Source organism: Lemur catta, chromosome 5, assembly GCF_020740605.2.
Source record: "Lemur catta isolate mLemCat1 chromosome 5, mLemCat1.pri, whole genome shotgun sequence".
Taxonomy (NCBI): domain Eukaryota; kingdom Metazoa; phylum Chordata; class Mammalia; order Primates; family Lemuridae; genus Lemur; species Lemur catta.
In genome coordinates this window covers 4,513,376-4,528,286 of record NC_059132.1, presented here as the reverse complement: position 1 = coordinate 4,528,286, position 14,911 = coordinate 4,513,376, and the positions used below count along the sequence as shown (strand labels likewise).

Genomic DNA, 14,911 nt, shown 5'->3' with positions numbered 1-14,911 from the left:
GCTGGTGCTTAACCGGGCAAGTTATTTAACCTCTCAGAGTAATCTTAGCAAAGTAGGGACCCAATACCCTATCCCAGGTACTGACTCTGTAGTTGAGAAAGAATTCATTCCCTGTTTCAGGAGGCCAAAATCAGCCTGTCCCCTGTATTTCTTAGAAACCATTTATTTTCCGAATGAAAATGTTTAGATTCCTGGGCACCTGGCCTTATGTGGGCAACGGGAACCGTGACTTTCTTGGAATCTGTTGAAGGAAGAAAAAAAGGCTTTGCTGGTCTTTGCCTCACTGGGATTATATTGTCCAACCTTCTTAAACTATACTTTTGTCACCATTGTTTGAGCACTAAATTAAAGAGGAGACCCCCACTGTGGGCTTGAGATTAAGGGGTGTGCTGAGGGAACTATCACTTTGAGGATTATCAGATTGTGTGTAATCTCACTAAGTCATCATGTTCATAGGTCAGGACTACTCACTCATACCCTGCTTTGCTACGATCACTCTGGGAGGTTAAGTGACTTGCCCAGTTAGATGCCGGCTGATGAGTACAGAGCTGGAGTTCGGTCCATCTCACTCCCAAGTCGGTACTTTTCCTTTCATACCAAACTGCCTCCCAGGAAACAGCTTTCAGGTTTTGGTAGCAGATTTAAAGGATTATTTTCTTTTAAATTTAGATTGATTAAGGTATAATAATTTATACACTATAAGATTCACACTTTTTAGGGATACAGTTTGATGAGAGTTTATAAATGCATGCAGTCATGTAACCACTATCTCAATCAAAATATGGAATATTTTAATCACTACAAAAAGTTTCCATGTGCTGCTTTGTAGTCAGTCCCGCTCTTCTACCCCCAGCCCCTGACAGCTGCTGATCTGATTTCTGTCCCTGTATTTTTTCTCTTTCTAGAATGTCATATGAATGGACTCATGCTGTGTGCAGCCTTTTGAGCTTGGCTTCTTTTTCTTACCATAATGCATTTGAGATTCATCCATGTTGTTGCAGTTCTTTCCTTTTTAATGCTGAGTAATACACCGTTGTGTGGATGCCCCATACTTTGTTTATCCATTCACCAGTGGTGGGTGTTTGGGTGTCCAGCTTTTGGCTATTACAAATACAGCTGCTACGATTTCACTTACAGATCTTTATGTGGACATATGTTTTAATTTCTCTTGGGTAAATACCTAGGAGTAGGATTGCTGGGTAGTATGGTAAGTATGCAATTTAACTGGGTAAGACACTGCTAACTGTTTTTCAACATGGCTGTATTATTATGCATCCCTCCCAGCAATGTATGGGAGTTCCAGTTACTCCGCAGTCTTGCCACTCCTTGGTATTATCTATTTAACCACGTTTTAGCCGTTCTATTAGGTGTGTGGTAGTATCTCACTGTGGTTTTAATATGCATTTCTCTAACGACTGATGTCATTATTGAGCATTTTTTCATGCGCTTATTTGCTACCCGTATTTCTTCTTTGGTGAAGTGTCTATTCAAATGGGTCTGTTTAACCCATTTGAAAAATTGGGTTGTTTTCTTATTGAGTTGTAAGAGTTCTTTATATATTCTGGATACAAGTCTTTAATTATATACATATATATATATGTATATATATATATATGATATTTTCTCCCAACTTGTGCCTTGTCTTTTCATTTTCTTAGGACTATCTTCGGAAGAGTGGAGGGATTTTTTTTAGTTTTTCAATTGACAAGTAAGAATTGTATATTTTTATCATGTACAACGTGATGTTTGAAATATGTAGACATTGTAGAATGGCTAAATTGAGCTCATTAACATATGTATTACTGCACATACTTATTTTTTTTGTGATGAGAACACAAAATCTACTCTCTTAGCAATTTTGAAGAATATGAAACGTTGTTATTAACTGTATCACCATTTTGTACAATAGATCTCTTCAACTTATTCCTCCCATTTAACTAAAATTTTGTATCCTTTGATCAACATTTCCCCTTTCCCCTGTCTCCTTATAACCACCATTCTACTCTCTGCTTCTATGTGAATCTTTTTTAGATTCCACATATAGGTGAGATCATGTGGTATTTATCCTTCTGTGCCTGGCTTAGTTCACTTAGCATAATGTCCTCCAGGTTCATCTGTGTTGTCACAGATGACAGGGTTTCCTTCTTTTTTTAGGGCTGAATAGCATTCCCTTATGCATGTATACCACACTTTCTTTAAGCATTCATCTGTCAGTGAACACTCTTAGGTTAATTCAGTATCTGAGCTATGATGAACAGTGCTGCAGTGAACATGGGAGTGCAGATATCTCTTCAACGTACGGATTTCCTTTCCTTTAGATACATACCCAACAGTGGGATTGCTGGATCATAGGTAATTCTGTTTTTAATTTTTCAAGGAAGTTCCATACTGTTTCCCATAATGGCTGTACTTGGAAGAGCAGTTTTTAATTTTTCACTTTTTTTTCTATTGTGGTTTACTTTTTGTGTTCTATCTAAAAAGTCTTTGCTTAATCTAAGGTCTCAAAGATTTTCTCCTATACTCTCTTCCAGAAGTTTTAAAGTTTTAGGTTTTATATTTAGGTCTGTGATCTATTTTGAGATTTTTTTACATATGGTATGTGAGGTAAGGGTGTAAGTTTCATTTATTTTGCAGATGAATGTCCAGTTGTTCCACACCATTTATTGAAGAGATTCTCTTTTCGTCATTGAGTTGCCTTGTTACTTTTGTTGTAAATAATTGACTTTATATGTGTTGATCTATTTCTGGACTCTATTCTGTTCTATTTGTATACCTTTTTTTGTTTGTTTAATTTTGAAACAGGGTCTTGCTTTGTCACCCAGGCTAGAGTATAGTGGTGTGATCATAGTTCACTGCAGCCTCAAACTCCTGGGCTTGAGTGATCCTACTGTCTCAGCCACTCAAATAGCTGGGACTACAGGCATGCGCCATCATGCCTGGCTAATGTTTCTATTTTTTGTAGAGATGGGGTCTCATTCTTGTTCAGGCTGGTCTCCAACTACTGGTCTCAAGCAATCTTCCTGCCTTGGCCTCCCAAAGTGCTAGGATTACAGGTGTTGAGCCACTGCACCCAGCCCTGTTTGTCTTTCTTTACACCAATACCATGTTGCCTTGATTGCTGGGTATTTCATAGTTTTTGATGTTAGTGTAAGTATTTTCTTTTTAAATTAGTTTATTGCTAATATATAGAAATATGATTGATGGGAAATGTTATTTAAAGGAGGAGAGGTCAGGTTGGTGATGGCTTCATTGCTCTCTCAAATCAGGAACAATAGTTTCAGGAGATGGCTAAGTACTCCAGGTTGACACTTCAGACAGGTACTTAGAGTTCTCTTCTAGAGTGTTAGCTCCTCCACTAAACTGTAGTTTCCATGACAGCAGGCATTACTCATCTGTGTCCTTGGCATATAGCCTATATGAAAGAAATATATATTTAAAGAAGAAGCCTCAGGGAGATTTAGTACTGACCATTTATATTACACCTCTTTTTTCCCCAGTGCTTGTCAGCATTCATGCATGTGTTTTTGCATGTATGTGATGAGAATTTATATCCTACTTTGATTACTAATGTAGGTTGACCCTAGAACGTTTGATTCAGCTCACAAGTCCAATATTGAATGAATCCAATTGTCATCTCTGGGGTGTTAAAAGTGTTGTGAGGCGCTTAGATTAAAAAAAAAACCAGCAACAAAACAAAAACCCAGTAACAAACTACAAACTATCATGTATGCATTAATTCATTAATTTGTTAATTCACTCATCCGACATACTGCCATAGAGAAGTCACTAATTGCCAGCCATGGAGTAGATCCTGGAGTCACAGAGGCTCACATGAGCCAGTTCCTTCCCCGAGGGACTCCCAGACCAGGGAAAGAGGAGATAGACATAAAAGGACAATGACAATGGAGCACCACGATTGGTGTATGGGCAAGACACTCTAGGTGCACAGAGGATGGTGAGCGTTCAGGGAAAGCTTTCTGTAGGAGCCAAGACCAAGACCAAGGTCAAATGCAAATTGTGAGAGTGAACATCCAGAAACTGGTTCAGAGGACTGCAGGAGAGAACTGGCTCACACCCTCTGGTGACCACTTAGAGTAATTTGTATTTTGCATCTTCTAGGTCATTGTCATTCTTACCACCAAAGGCATTGATGATGATACAAGAAATACCAATTACTGGGCAGCTTCTTTATGTTTTAGGCTAAGTACTTAATGTACATTGTCTTATTTCATCTTCATAATGACTCTGGAAGCTGTAATGTTGGAGAAAACTGAGATTCAGTGAGACTGAATGACTTAATCAGAGTTTTAAGCTCTTAAGTGGTATAGCATGAGGACTTGAGTCCAGGTCTGGCAGACTCAGAGCTCAGGCTTTCGATCACTCCGCAGTGCCAATCCCCACAGTGACGGTAACGCAGATCCCGGTTACTGAGCACTCGTCCTGTGCCGAGCACTGGGCTAGCAATTCACATTCTCCCAGAGGATTTTCACAACTGTAATTATGCCCATTTTGCAGATGAAGAAATTGGATCTTGGGTTATGTCACCTACTCATTATGTATTAGTTATCTATTTCTGCATTACAGATTACCCTAACTTTGGTGGCTTAACACAACAAACATTTATTATCTCGGTTTCTGAGAGCAGGAATCCTGGAATGGCTTAGCTTGGTCCTTCTGGCTCAGGGTCTCTCATAAAGTCAGGCTGTTAGTGGAGGCTGCAGTCACTTCAAGGCTTGTTGGGGAGATTTGATTCTAAGCTCGCTTCCATGGTTGATGGCAGACCTGTTTCTTGCCTTGTGGGCCTCTCCATAAGCTGCTTGAGTGTCCTCATGACTTGATAGCTGGCTTTCCTCCAGAGTGAGTGATTCTAGAGCAAGAAAATGAGAGCACATTTTCTAAGACAGAAGCTGTAGTCTTTTTATAACCTAATGTCAAAAGCCATGTCCCATCACTTCTGCTGTATTTTCTTTGCTAGAGACAAGTCACTAAAGTGTAGGGGAATTAAGTTCCATGTCAGAGAATAGGAGTATCAAAGAATGTGTGACCTATCTTTAAAGCACAGCTAGTAAGTGGCTGAGATTTAAGCCCAGGAAGTCTGGTCCCAGGCCCTGTGCTCTGAACTATTTTATGAAGTTGCCTCCAAACACCACAAAAAGCATAGTAGCTGGGTACTGTATGGAAAGAAACCTGATTCCTACCCTTTGAAGACTTTTAATTTTAAGATGTCTCTCTGAGAAAATAAGATAGAAACATATCAATAACCAAATAAGTTGAGCAAGAGAAGAAATTAGGAGAGAATTGGACTAGTTGGAAGACCAGCCACAGGCATTCCAAGGGCAGGCTGTTTGGGCTTTCATGAATTCAGTCCAGAGAGGCTTTCTGACAGAGCAAACTTTTGAGAAATAATGTGGTGGAGAGAGATTTGCATGATTCTCAGCAATTATCAGTAGTAAATCTGTTTGCCAGCCAAGTCCCTTCCCTGAAAGGAATATAACTCTGCCTTGAGATAGTTGCAGAGGCTAATAGGGTGTTTTTTCCTGAGCTGTGTATGCACAGATCTTGCTGACACATTCAAGCCGGAACAGCTAATAGCATCATCTTGGCTCCCACACATTCACCGCCCAGCACTTTCCCTGAGGCTGGGTTGCCATGGACAACCCGAGGCTGTCTCCGAGCCACTCAGAGCCCTCCTACGTTACCCTGTTCCACAGATGGCAGCAGAGGAATGAGGTTCCAGGAAGATGCAAATGAACCCTTTGGAAATGTACTGAACCTGGCACTTTTCACTACCATTCTAATTCAGTTGGCATCTCTATTCAGCTCTTTAAAAATGACACTGAAAAGCCATTTGGGCTGGAAGTGGGTGGCTTGCTCCTGAATCGGGCTGTCCTGCTTTCAGTAGATGGTGGAGGAAGTAGAACCTATTGGCTGAGTGGGCACTACCCTTCTTCCGTCTTGGTCCCCATCCTGGCAAACACCCTGGGGTCCTGAAAAAAACCCATTATCACCCCTGGGATTAGTGGTACTCACCCTGCCATTCACAGGTTTGTAAGTGTCCTTTTCTACCTTTTTTTCAGGAGTCAGGTTATTAGCAATTGCTTTAAACAATAATAATGACACTGATGTTAATCTAACATTTAGTGTTTGCTATTTATCAAGCACTGTGCTAAGTGCTTTATATCATTTAAGTCTCCTGACACCCATACGAGAAACATCCTATTATCCTGATATTACAAGTGATGAAAATGAGGCTTAGCAGGGTCAAGGCTCAGGGTCATACAGCTATTTACTAACTGCTGATATTTGGGCCAAGATGTGTTTGATTCCAAAGCCCCTTTTCCCCCACTCCTCCTCTCTCCCTCTGGGCCTTGCCCTCACGTCACCTGGTTCCCAGACCCCCATTGTCTCTGCACCTTGGCTGTTAACACTTGCCTAGAGCACCTATTGCTCAGGAACCTGCTTGGACACGTCTTCTGGCTCGACCTCGACATGCTCCTACGGATGAATTTTTGGTGTTAGCCCTGCGGCCCCACGCACCAGGGTAAGAGAGACTCTCGCTTCCTGCCCTGGCCCGAGGGACCGACTGGCTGGGCCTGCCTTCTGCCCAGCTCACCGGTCATGGAAGAGAGTTTGGACACATACTCTACTCCTGCCCCATGAAAAAAGTGTGCAGAGCCCAGGTTGTTCCTCTCACCTGAGTAGAAGTTAAAATGACCTGTGTGGTCCTGAGGCCAGGGTCAGGGTCTCAGTCTACATGTGGGCCGGAAATCTCTGCACTGTTCACCAACCATCTCTTTCCCTGGCTATTCTCCGGCACCTGGTTCTCAGACACAGGGTGGTTGTCATTTCATTGAGGAGGGACCAGCATGCCTTCAATTCCATAATCACACTGGTGGAATTAGAATAATGTACGTCAGAGGGAGAGCATTATATATTTATTTAAAAATTTGTTATGGTAAGGATGATATTTCCTTCCTAAGGAATCAGGTAGTCTTTCCATGGTCTCACTAATCTCCCTAAAGTAAATGGCCATTTGACTTTCCGAAATGACAGTATTTTCCTTGGAAGGTATCCAATAACCGTCCCTGCCACAGTGGAGTTCTGCTCACCCGTGTTCTGTCAGTGAGAACTGTCCATCACCAGAACTTCTGCAACCTTCAACACCACTGTGACAGTTGAGACTTGGGATCTGAACCCTGAGGTACCCTACAAAACTCCTAAGCACATCGCATGTCATGAGAGTGATTAAATTATGTTCAGTCTAGCATGATTGTTAGCCTAGAACCAGTTCTTTAGTTTATTGTGATTCCTACATGACTGATAGTTTTTACCAGGGTTACCTCGAAGGATGAATGTTAAAAATAGTGATCATTAAATAAGCTGATTTGATTCAGTAATTTCTTTTAAAGGCATCATAAACCATTATTAAATTAGGGTTTAGGAGTGTTGGAAAGAAAGAAATATGCCTGTTGAACTCACTGGGCCTGAGTGTTTCTGGAGTATAAAATGAGGACCTGCAGGAGAGAATGGTTCAAGTCTCTTCCTGCTCCAACGTCCTGTGGTCTTCTTAAGTAGCTAGAAGGTTGTGATTTCAGAGATGTAATACATGTAGACCTTGGGAAATACTCATATTTGCCTAATTAGTTGCTAAGATCAGATATCTATGGGAACAACCATTCATTAGTATTCAAGATAGGAAATTTATTCTCTTTATTCTGCATGAGCACAACACAATGGTGGGTATAATGCTCCTTGTATTGGCTTCTTGCAAGACTTGCCATAAAAATTGGATTTCTTTTGACCTCGCTGGCTGTACTAATTTACATTCCCACCAGCAGTATATAAGAGTTCTTCTTTCTCCATATCCTTGCAAGCATTTGTTATTTTTTGGTCTTTTTAATAATAGCCATTCTAGCTGGGGTGAGGTGATAGTTCATTGTGGTTTTGTTTTGATCTGCATTTCCCTGACGATTAGTGATGTTGAGCATTTGTTCATATACTTATTGGTCATTTGCATGTCTTTTTTTTTTTTTTTTTTGAGAAATATCTATTCAGGTCTTTTGACCCTTTTAAAATCAAATTATTTGTTTTCCTGTTATTGAGTTGAGTTCCTTATGTGTTCTGGATATTAACCCCTTGTCAGATGGATAGTTTGCATATATTTTTCTCCCATTATGTAGGTTGTCTCTTCACTCTGTTGATTGTTTCCTTTGCTGTGCAGAAGCTTTTTAATTTGATGTAATCTGCTTTGTCTATTTTTGCTTTTGTTGCCTATGATTTTGAGATTTTATCCAAAAAATCCTTGCCTAGACAGTGTCATGAAGCATTTCCCCTGTGTTTTCTTTTAGTAGTTTCATCGTCTCAAGTCCTCCATTTAAGTCTTTAACACATTTTGAGTTGATTTTTATATATGGTAAGAGATGGGATCCAGCTTTATTCTTCTGTGTATGGATATCCAGTTTTTTCAGCACCATCTATTGAAGAAACTGCCCTTTCCCCAACATGTTTTTGGTGCCTTTGTCAAAAATCAGTTGGCTGTAAATGCGTGGATTTATTTCTGGGTTCATTATGATATATTTAGAAATTTGGTAGTATGATGCCTCCAGCTTTGTTCTTTTTGCTTAAGATTGCCTTGGCTATTTGGGGTCCTTTGTGGTTCCATATGAATTTTAGGATTGTTTTTTCTATAGTTTTCCAGAATATTATGGTTTTAATAAGTTTTGTGGTAACTACCACAAAACAGTGTTTCACAATTTTTTTTCTATACTGCAGCGAATAAGTGCCCCCTGCAGTCTAGGCATTTAGAAATATTTTTGAATAACTTTATCTTAAAAATGTATCCAAATTCTGTGCTCTTTCCCAAAATATATTCAAGTTTGTTTTTTTTCAAATATATACAATTTTTATTTGTCAATTATACCTTAATAAATCTGGAAAAAATAACATTTCAGTGTGACATTGAATGGTTAGCCAGTCATACTTTTTTTTTTTTATTTCGGCTTATTATGGGGGTACAAAAGTCCAGGTTATGTATATTGCCCATGCTCCCCCATGCCCCCGAGTCTGAGCTTCAAGCGTGTCCATTCCCCAGACAGTGCGCATCGCACTCATCATGTAGGTATACACCCGTCCCCTCCCCCCACCCCGCACCTCTGTCCGATACCGAATTGGTGTTATTCCCAAACGTGCACTTAGGTGATGATCAGGGAAACCAGTTTGCTGGTGAGTACACGTGGTGCTTATTTTTCCATTCTTGGGATACTTCACTTAATAGAATGGGTTCCAACTCTTTTTGATATAACATTTAGCCCCCACCACCCACCACCACTCCCAATCCCAAGGGCGCTGAGCTTGCAGAAGATGCCCCGAGCAGCTTCACCTGCCGCCAGCATAGCCCCGAGTGGGCCTTTGGGAACAGACCTTGTGCTGGTGTTCCTGCGGGAAGGTGCTTGTTAGGCTTCTCTTGACTGCCCAGCCCCGCTGGGATCAGGAGCAGCATCTCCGTGTGTGGAGCTCTGTCGCCGGCGTCTCACATCACGCGCCGACCCTGGGCGATGGGGATCGGTCGGTCGCGCGTTCGTCCCGACGTCGGGGAGACCCGGCTGATGTCCGCTTGTCTTTCTGGAGGTCATGATTGTGGTTGGCGGCCAGGCGCCCAAGGCCATCCGCAGCGTGGAGTGCTACGACTTCGAGGAGGACCGGTGGGACCAGATCGCCGAGCTTCCGTCCAGGAGGTGCCGAGCAGGTGCGTGGCGCCGGCTCCCTCCGCAGGCCCTTTGCCCCTGGTCTCCGCGTGGTGCCAGCAGGCACGACCTGCTCCCTGGGCTCCCGGACCCCTGCGTAGGAGGCCCCGTTCCTTCCCCCCCGGCACGGTTCCGGCCACCCCTCTCCTGGGATTAGTTCCCATGCGCTCGGGGAGTGGAGCTAATTCAAGTATTTGCTTGAGTCAAACGAAATTAGAAAAACAGAGGAAAGAAATCCAGTGTGCGCCACAGTGACTTCCAGATACCTAAAGTTGGAGATCGTCCTCTGCGACGAGTTTTCCTGTGCCTGCCCTGCGCTCCCTTGTCACCCGTCACCACGAGTAGCCAGCCACGCGACCCGACCTTGACGCCCTGGTTTCCCGTGCCTCAGGTGTGGTGTTCATGGCTGGCCACGTGTACGCCGTGGGCGGGTTCAACGGCTCGCTGCGCGTGCGCACGGTGGACGTGTACGACGGCGGGAAGGACCAGTGGACGTCCATCGCCAGCATGCAGGAGCGCCGCAGCACGCTCGGCGCCGCCGTGCTCAACGACTTGCTCTACGCCGTGGGAGGATTCGACGGCAGTACTGGTAGGGCCAGCGCGTGCTTCCCACCCCTCCCAGCCTGGGGCGCGCCCTCACGCGGCACAGATTTGTTCAGCCAGTTCTTGGGCCAACCTCTGTCCACCTGTAGCTGCTGCCCCAGGAACGTGCCCGTCCCTCGTCCTCATCCAGCCCCGGAGGCTGGAGCCAGACCTTCTTACACACAGAACGTGTCACTGCCCACATGCTGTGATTTCTAGGGCTCTAGGAAGGACCCCACATTCAGAGGAATCCCTTTCCTACTTTCTAGAGTCTAGGAAGCCATTTACTCAGACGGTGAAACCTAGAAACAGAGCAGGCTTAGCTGGGGGACCTCAGGACTCTGGTCTGAGCCCTCTACCGAACAGACGCGGGAAGTGGTTCAGCTGGTGGAGGAGACCTGGCTCGGGCCATGCAGGGGGCCTGGCTGTGCATTTTTCCCATGGCTGTTTCTACCACCTCACTGAGGCTTTGCACGTCCCTGTCACCACAGGTGAGCCCCTTGCTCCAGAATTTTATCTGGCTTCAACACTACAATCTGAAACCATTAGTGGACATGAACTTGGAGAGATGATCTCATCACTGCTCATCATGCCGGGGAGATGTCTCTGTAGATAGTAGCTCTGTTAAACTAAAATGATACCCTTTGGGCCCCAGGGAGGTGATAAACAATACTTTTTACTTCTCTGAATTTTCATTTGTGTCTTCACAATTTGGTGACCTTTCTCAGCCCTCTCTTTGCCTCACTCGTATAATTCCAGGGGCTTTTCCCCCCGGGAGGCTGCCTTTAGTGGGTGGGACCCGGGCATACAGAGAACAGCAGGGTAGTGGTGCATGGTGTCTTCTAGGAATTGCTTTAGGCTGTAAGTGTTAATAGAAAACCTGACTAAACTGTGGCTTTTAAAAAGAAGGATTTTGTTTTATTCATTAAACAAAAAGTCCAGAGGTCATTAGTTCCTGACTTGGTCCAGTTGCTCAAGGATACTGGGGCCAAGTTCTTTAAGATTCTCTTGGCCTTTTCCTCGTGATCACAAGATGGCTATCATGGCTCCAGCCAACACATCTGTGTTCCGGGTTGCCAGAAACAGAAAGGGATGGCACCTGTATCAGAAAAGCAAAGGCTCCTTCAGAAATCCCCACCAGACTTCTGCTTAGGTCTCATTGACTCGGTCACCCCTAGCTGTCAAGTGTTTAGCTCTCCAGCTACTAAGGTAGAGAAAGACAAGGGAAAAGGGAGTTGGAATAGGTGTTCAGCGAGGCAACCTCAGGTGTCTACTTGGAATCAAAGAATTCCATTCTGTGTGTTTAATAATTTACATTTGCCATGCAGTTAAGGTACAGCCCTTGTCCTGTCACAGTCCGCCCTCTGAGTCTTAGTGGCACCCTCAGGGGGACACTGCAGGTGTGTTTCAGGGTGTTGCCACATGCCACACAGCGAGACAGGGGTGGGGCCGAGCCACACATCCGGGTTTCCAGACCCCAGGTTTGGACTCTTCACCCGTCCTCACCGTTTCTCCCACGGCAGGGTGAGGCCTGGTGCCATGAAGTCTCATGAGTCGCTTGTCTTCCAGGCCTAGCGTCGGTGGAAGCCTACAGCTACAAGACCAACGAGTGGTTCTTTGTGGCCCCCATGAACACGCGGCGGAGCAGTGTGGGTGTGGGCGTTGTGGAGGGTAAGAGGCAGCAGTGGGGGGTGGCCAGTCATTCCCTGCCCCGGGGCCTTGTCCTGGGCCCAGCATCGTGCCTGATGCTTCCCCTGCCTTGTTCCATTCTTCAGATCACTGCTCTGAGCCAGGTACTATTATCCCGATTTAACAGATGAGGAAAATTGAGACTCAGAGTTGAAGCTCCGGGCCCAAGGCTAATGAGCGCTCGAGCTGGGACAGGGGAGTAGAAGGACCCTGGTGGGGAGACGCTGGCCTGTCACTTTGGCCACCTGTCCGTAGCTCTGCTAACGGGTGGGGAGGGGAAGAGAGTGGAGAACCCAGAGTCAACATTTATGTGGGTTATGCCAGGAGTATAATGTTGGGTGAGAGATGATGGTGTTTAACTTTATCCTCACGTTCACGTGTTGAACATTAACAGAACTGTGAGTGGGGTGAGCACCTCTTCACAGGTCTGAGGACTGTCTCTGCGGGGCGGGGTGGTGGGCGAGTCCTGCTCTGGTCAGGAAAGGTGTGTGGGGACGGCAGGAGGGAGTGGCGATGTCTGGGGCCTGGTCAGACGGGGCACAGTTGTTGGTGAAGAACTTTCCCATCCAGGCTCTCATTTTGTTTGCGAAATCCTTCTGAAGGAGGGAGGCGGGGCGCAGATTTTCTCCATTCTCCCAGAGGGAGGCCGAGTGGTGGGCTGCGTGTTAAAATGGTGGTAAATAGCACAGCCGGGCCTTGAACCCAGGTCTTCGGGCTGCTCTCCCAGTGCTCTGGCCACTGTGGTATATGCTCCTTCAGACTGTTGGCAAATGCCAACGGGTAGGAGTTTTATAAATACGTGTGAATTCAGTGCACCAAAGAATAGACTATCATTAGAACTACGTCATTGTTTGCAGGAAAACACTGATTCGTTAACCTGTCTTGATGTGGGACTCGAGCTGGGGTATCTGTGGGTCAGACGTGTGCAGACGGACGAACACGCACACGCATAAACATGCTTTGCAGAGGGTGTAACGTCCAGTGGGCTAGACATTAATAGAAAGATTCCTCTCTCTCACTGTGTTTCTCAGCCCACACTGGTATTGTGTAATTTCAGTTCTCACTTAAAGGTATGCTATTCTCACATGCTGACCAAGTCACTGTAGCGAGTACAGAGATTTTGTCCTCCTACCCAAGATAAATTGTTTCTTGCAATCATCCTCTTGGTGGAGCAGAAATTGATTTGTCTGCCAAATATAAATGCTTTGTCTAGTCACCTTCTCATTTCCCTCCTTGTCCCTTATCCAGGAATATCCAACAATAGAGTAGTGGTTAAAAATAGCCAATCTCTGTTAATATACACAAGGGGAAACCTTGAGTGGCTATTTTTTTCAGCTGACGCAGGGTCAGAATGGTTGATGAGGGTTAGAGGAGGTGCCTTAATGGCTATAATTTAAAATACTCCACTTGACAAAGGCTCTTGCGAGCACGTTCTGTTTGTGGAAGAAGTGGGGTCTTGTACCATGCCCTGTTGACAGGGAGGACAGACTGGGAATTTGTTTCTCTTTCCCCTCCCAAAGCTGAAGCTCCCTGGGTTGTGGGTCACCCCGGGGCAGCAGAGTCCAGTTTACAGCTTTGGTGACAGTGTTGAGAGGGGAGCTTGAGTGGACTTGGCCTTGAAGAGAATGTTCCGCACCGTCTGGCTCACTCCTCCCTCTCATCGTCTCACCACCACGGCTGTGTAGTCTGAGGGACTCTGGGAAAAATGGAGGAAGTCGGGATAATTTGCTACTGGCTGTCTTGAAGGATCCCTATGTAGGAAAAGGGATGGTGAGATCCAGAGTGTAGCAAAGTTCCCCGACGGGGTGGAGAGTAGTTTTGCGGAGGTTGCTACATCCAAACCAGCACACACCGTGCAAGCAGCGTGGACCCTCAAGAGCTCCGAGCCAGGCTGTTTTATTTTGACCTGGCTGAGGGCAGCACTGAGGGGAAGATGTTTCTTTCTTTTAGATGGGACAGTTCAAAGCTCTCTGGGGCAGAAAGTAAAACCAGGCTTGATGGGAAGAAGAGATAATTTTACATTCGATACAGCAGTAGTCCTGTTGGTAGAGCACAGTTTTGAGCCTGAGAATCTTTCTAACTTAAAATAATTACAGATTTTCACATGCTAGTCGTGCTCTTGGTATCCCTCCATTAAGATGCACAGAATGACCAAAAAAGTCTGTTGATTACGTAATCCTGTTAAGTGGATTTGCATTTGGTGGTGTTTTTTAGTGCGCAGCTAGCATTCAGGATCCGTGTTGTAGTTCCACGGTTCCCCATACGTTTGAGGCCTGTAGGTGAGGCAGGACCCCTCCCCTGCCCCCCACAGAAGAGACCACCCCATTGCATTCTAAGACTAAATGTTAAACCCATGTTTGAATCTCTGCTCTGGGACAACTCGGATGCTGATTTTCTGCCTCTTGGCCCAACCTCCTCAGCCCTCAGCCCCAGGCAGAAATGATGCTCTTGTGTAGCAGTTTAATAGTGTTTTTACTTTCAAACATAGGTGATGACGCTTCAGGGCTCTATGTATGGCTTAGAGACCACTGGGTAGCCTGCAGAAGGATTGCAGCCCAGAGTGCACAGAGAATGCTCTATTCACATACTCTACCCAGCAGAGCTGTGCAAGGAGTGGAAACAACGGCTAAGATAGGGTTTGGGTTATTATCGAAGAATATCTTTCCATATTTATTTCATCTGCTATCATGAGCCTTTAGCCAGAAAGCTGGCCTGCCTTCCTGCAGCTGGGAGCCCTCCAGCCTTCCGTCTCTGTGGCGCGAGTGCCTTATTCTAAAGATGTAACGTGGTTCACTAGCAGGAATATGGTGAGCCGCAGTGGTGCAAGGCTGCAGTTTTGTGCTGGGTGTGTGGAGTCCTTGTTTAGAATGAGGTTCAGTATGTGCTTCTAAGGAGCT

General features: G+C 45.0%; 1 protein-coding gene across 3 annotated transcripts in view; it reads left to right on the top strand.

Moving 5' to 3' along the window:
• KLHL3 (kelch like family member 3) overlaps positions 1-14,911 on the top strand; it is a 102,168-nt gene that overhangs the window by 73,691 nt on the left and 13,566 nt on the right. For all 3 annotated transcript variants that reach the window (XR_006735073.1, XR_006735072.1, XM_045550852.1), the window contains 3 exons: positions 9,628-9,745; positions 10,135-10,332; positions 11,895-11,996. Coding sequence is in view for 1 of the 3 variants with exons in the window: in XM_045550852.1 (XP_045406808.1) it covers positions 9,628-9,745; positions 10,135-10,332; positions 11,895-11,996 (418 nt within the window). In the remaining 2 variants the exon portion in view is untranslated. The remainder of the gene's footprint in view (positions 1-9,627; positions 9,746-10,134; positions 10,333-11,894; positions 11,997-14,911) is intronic.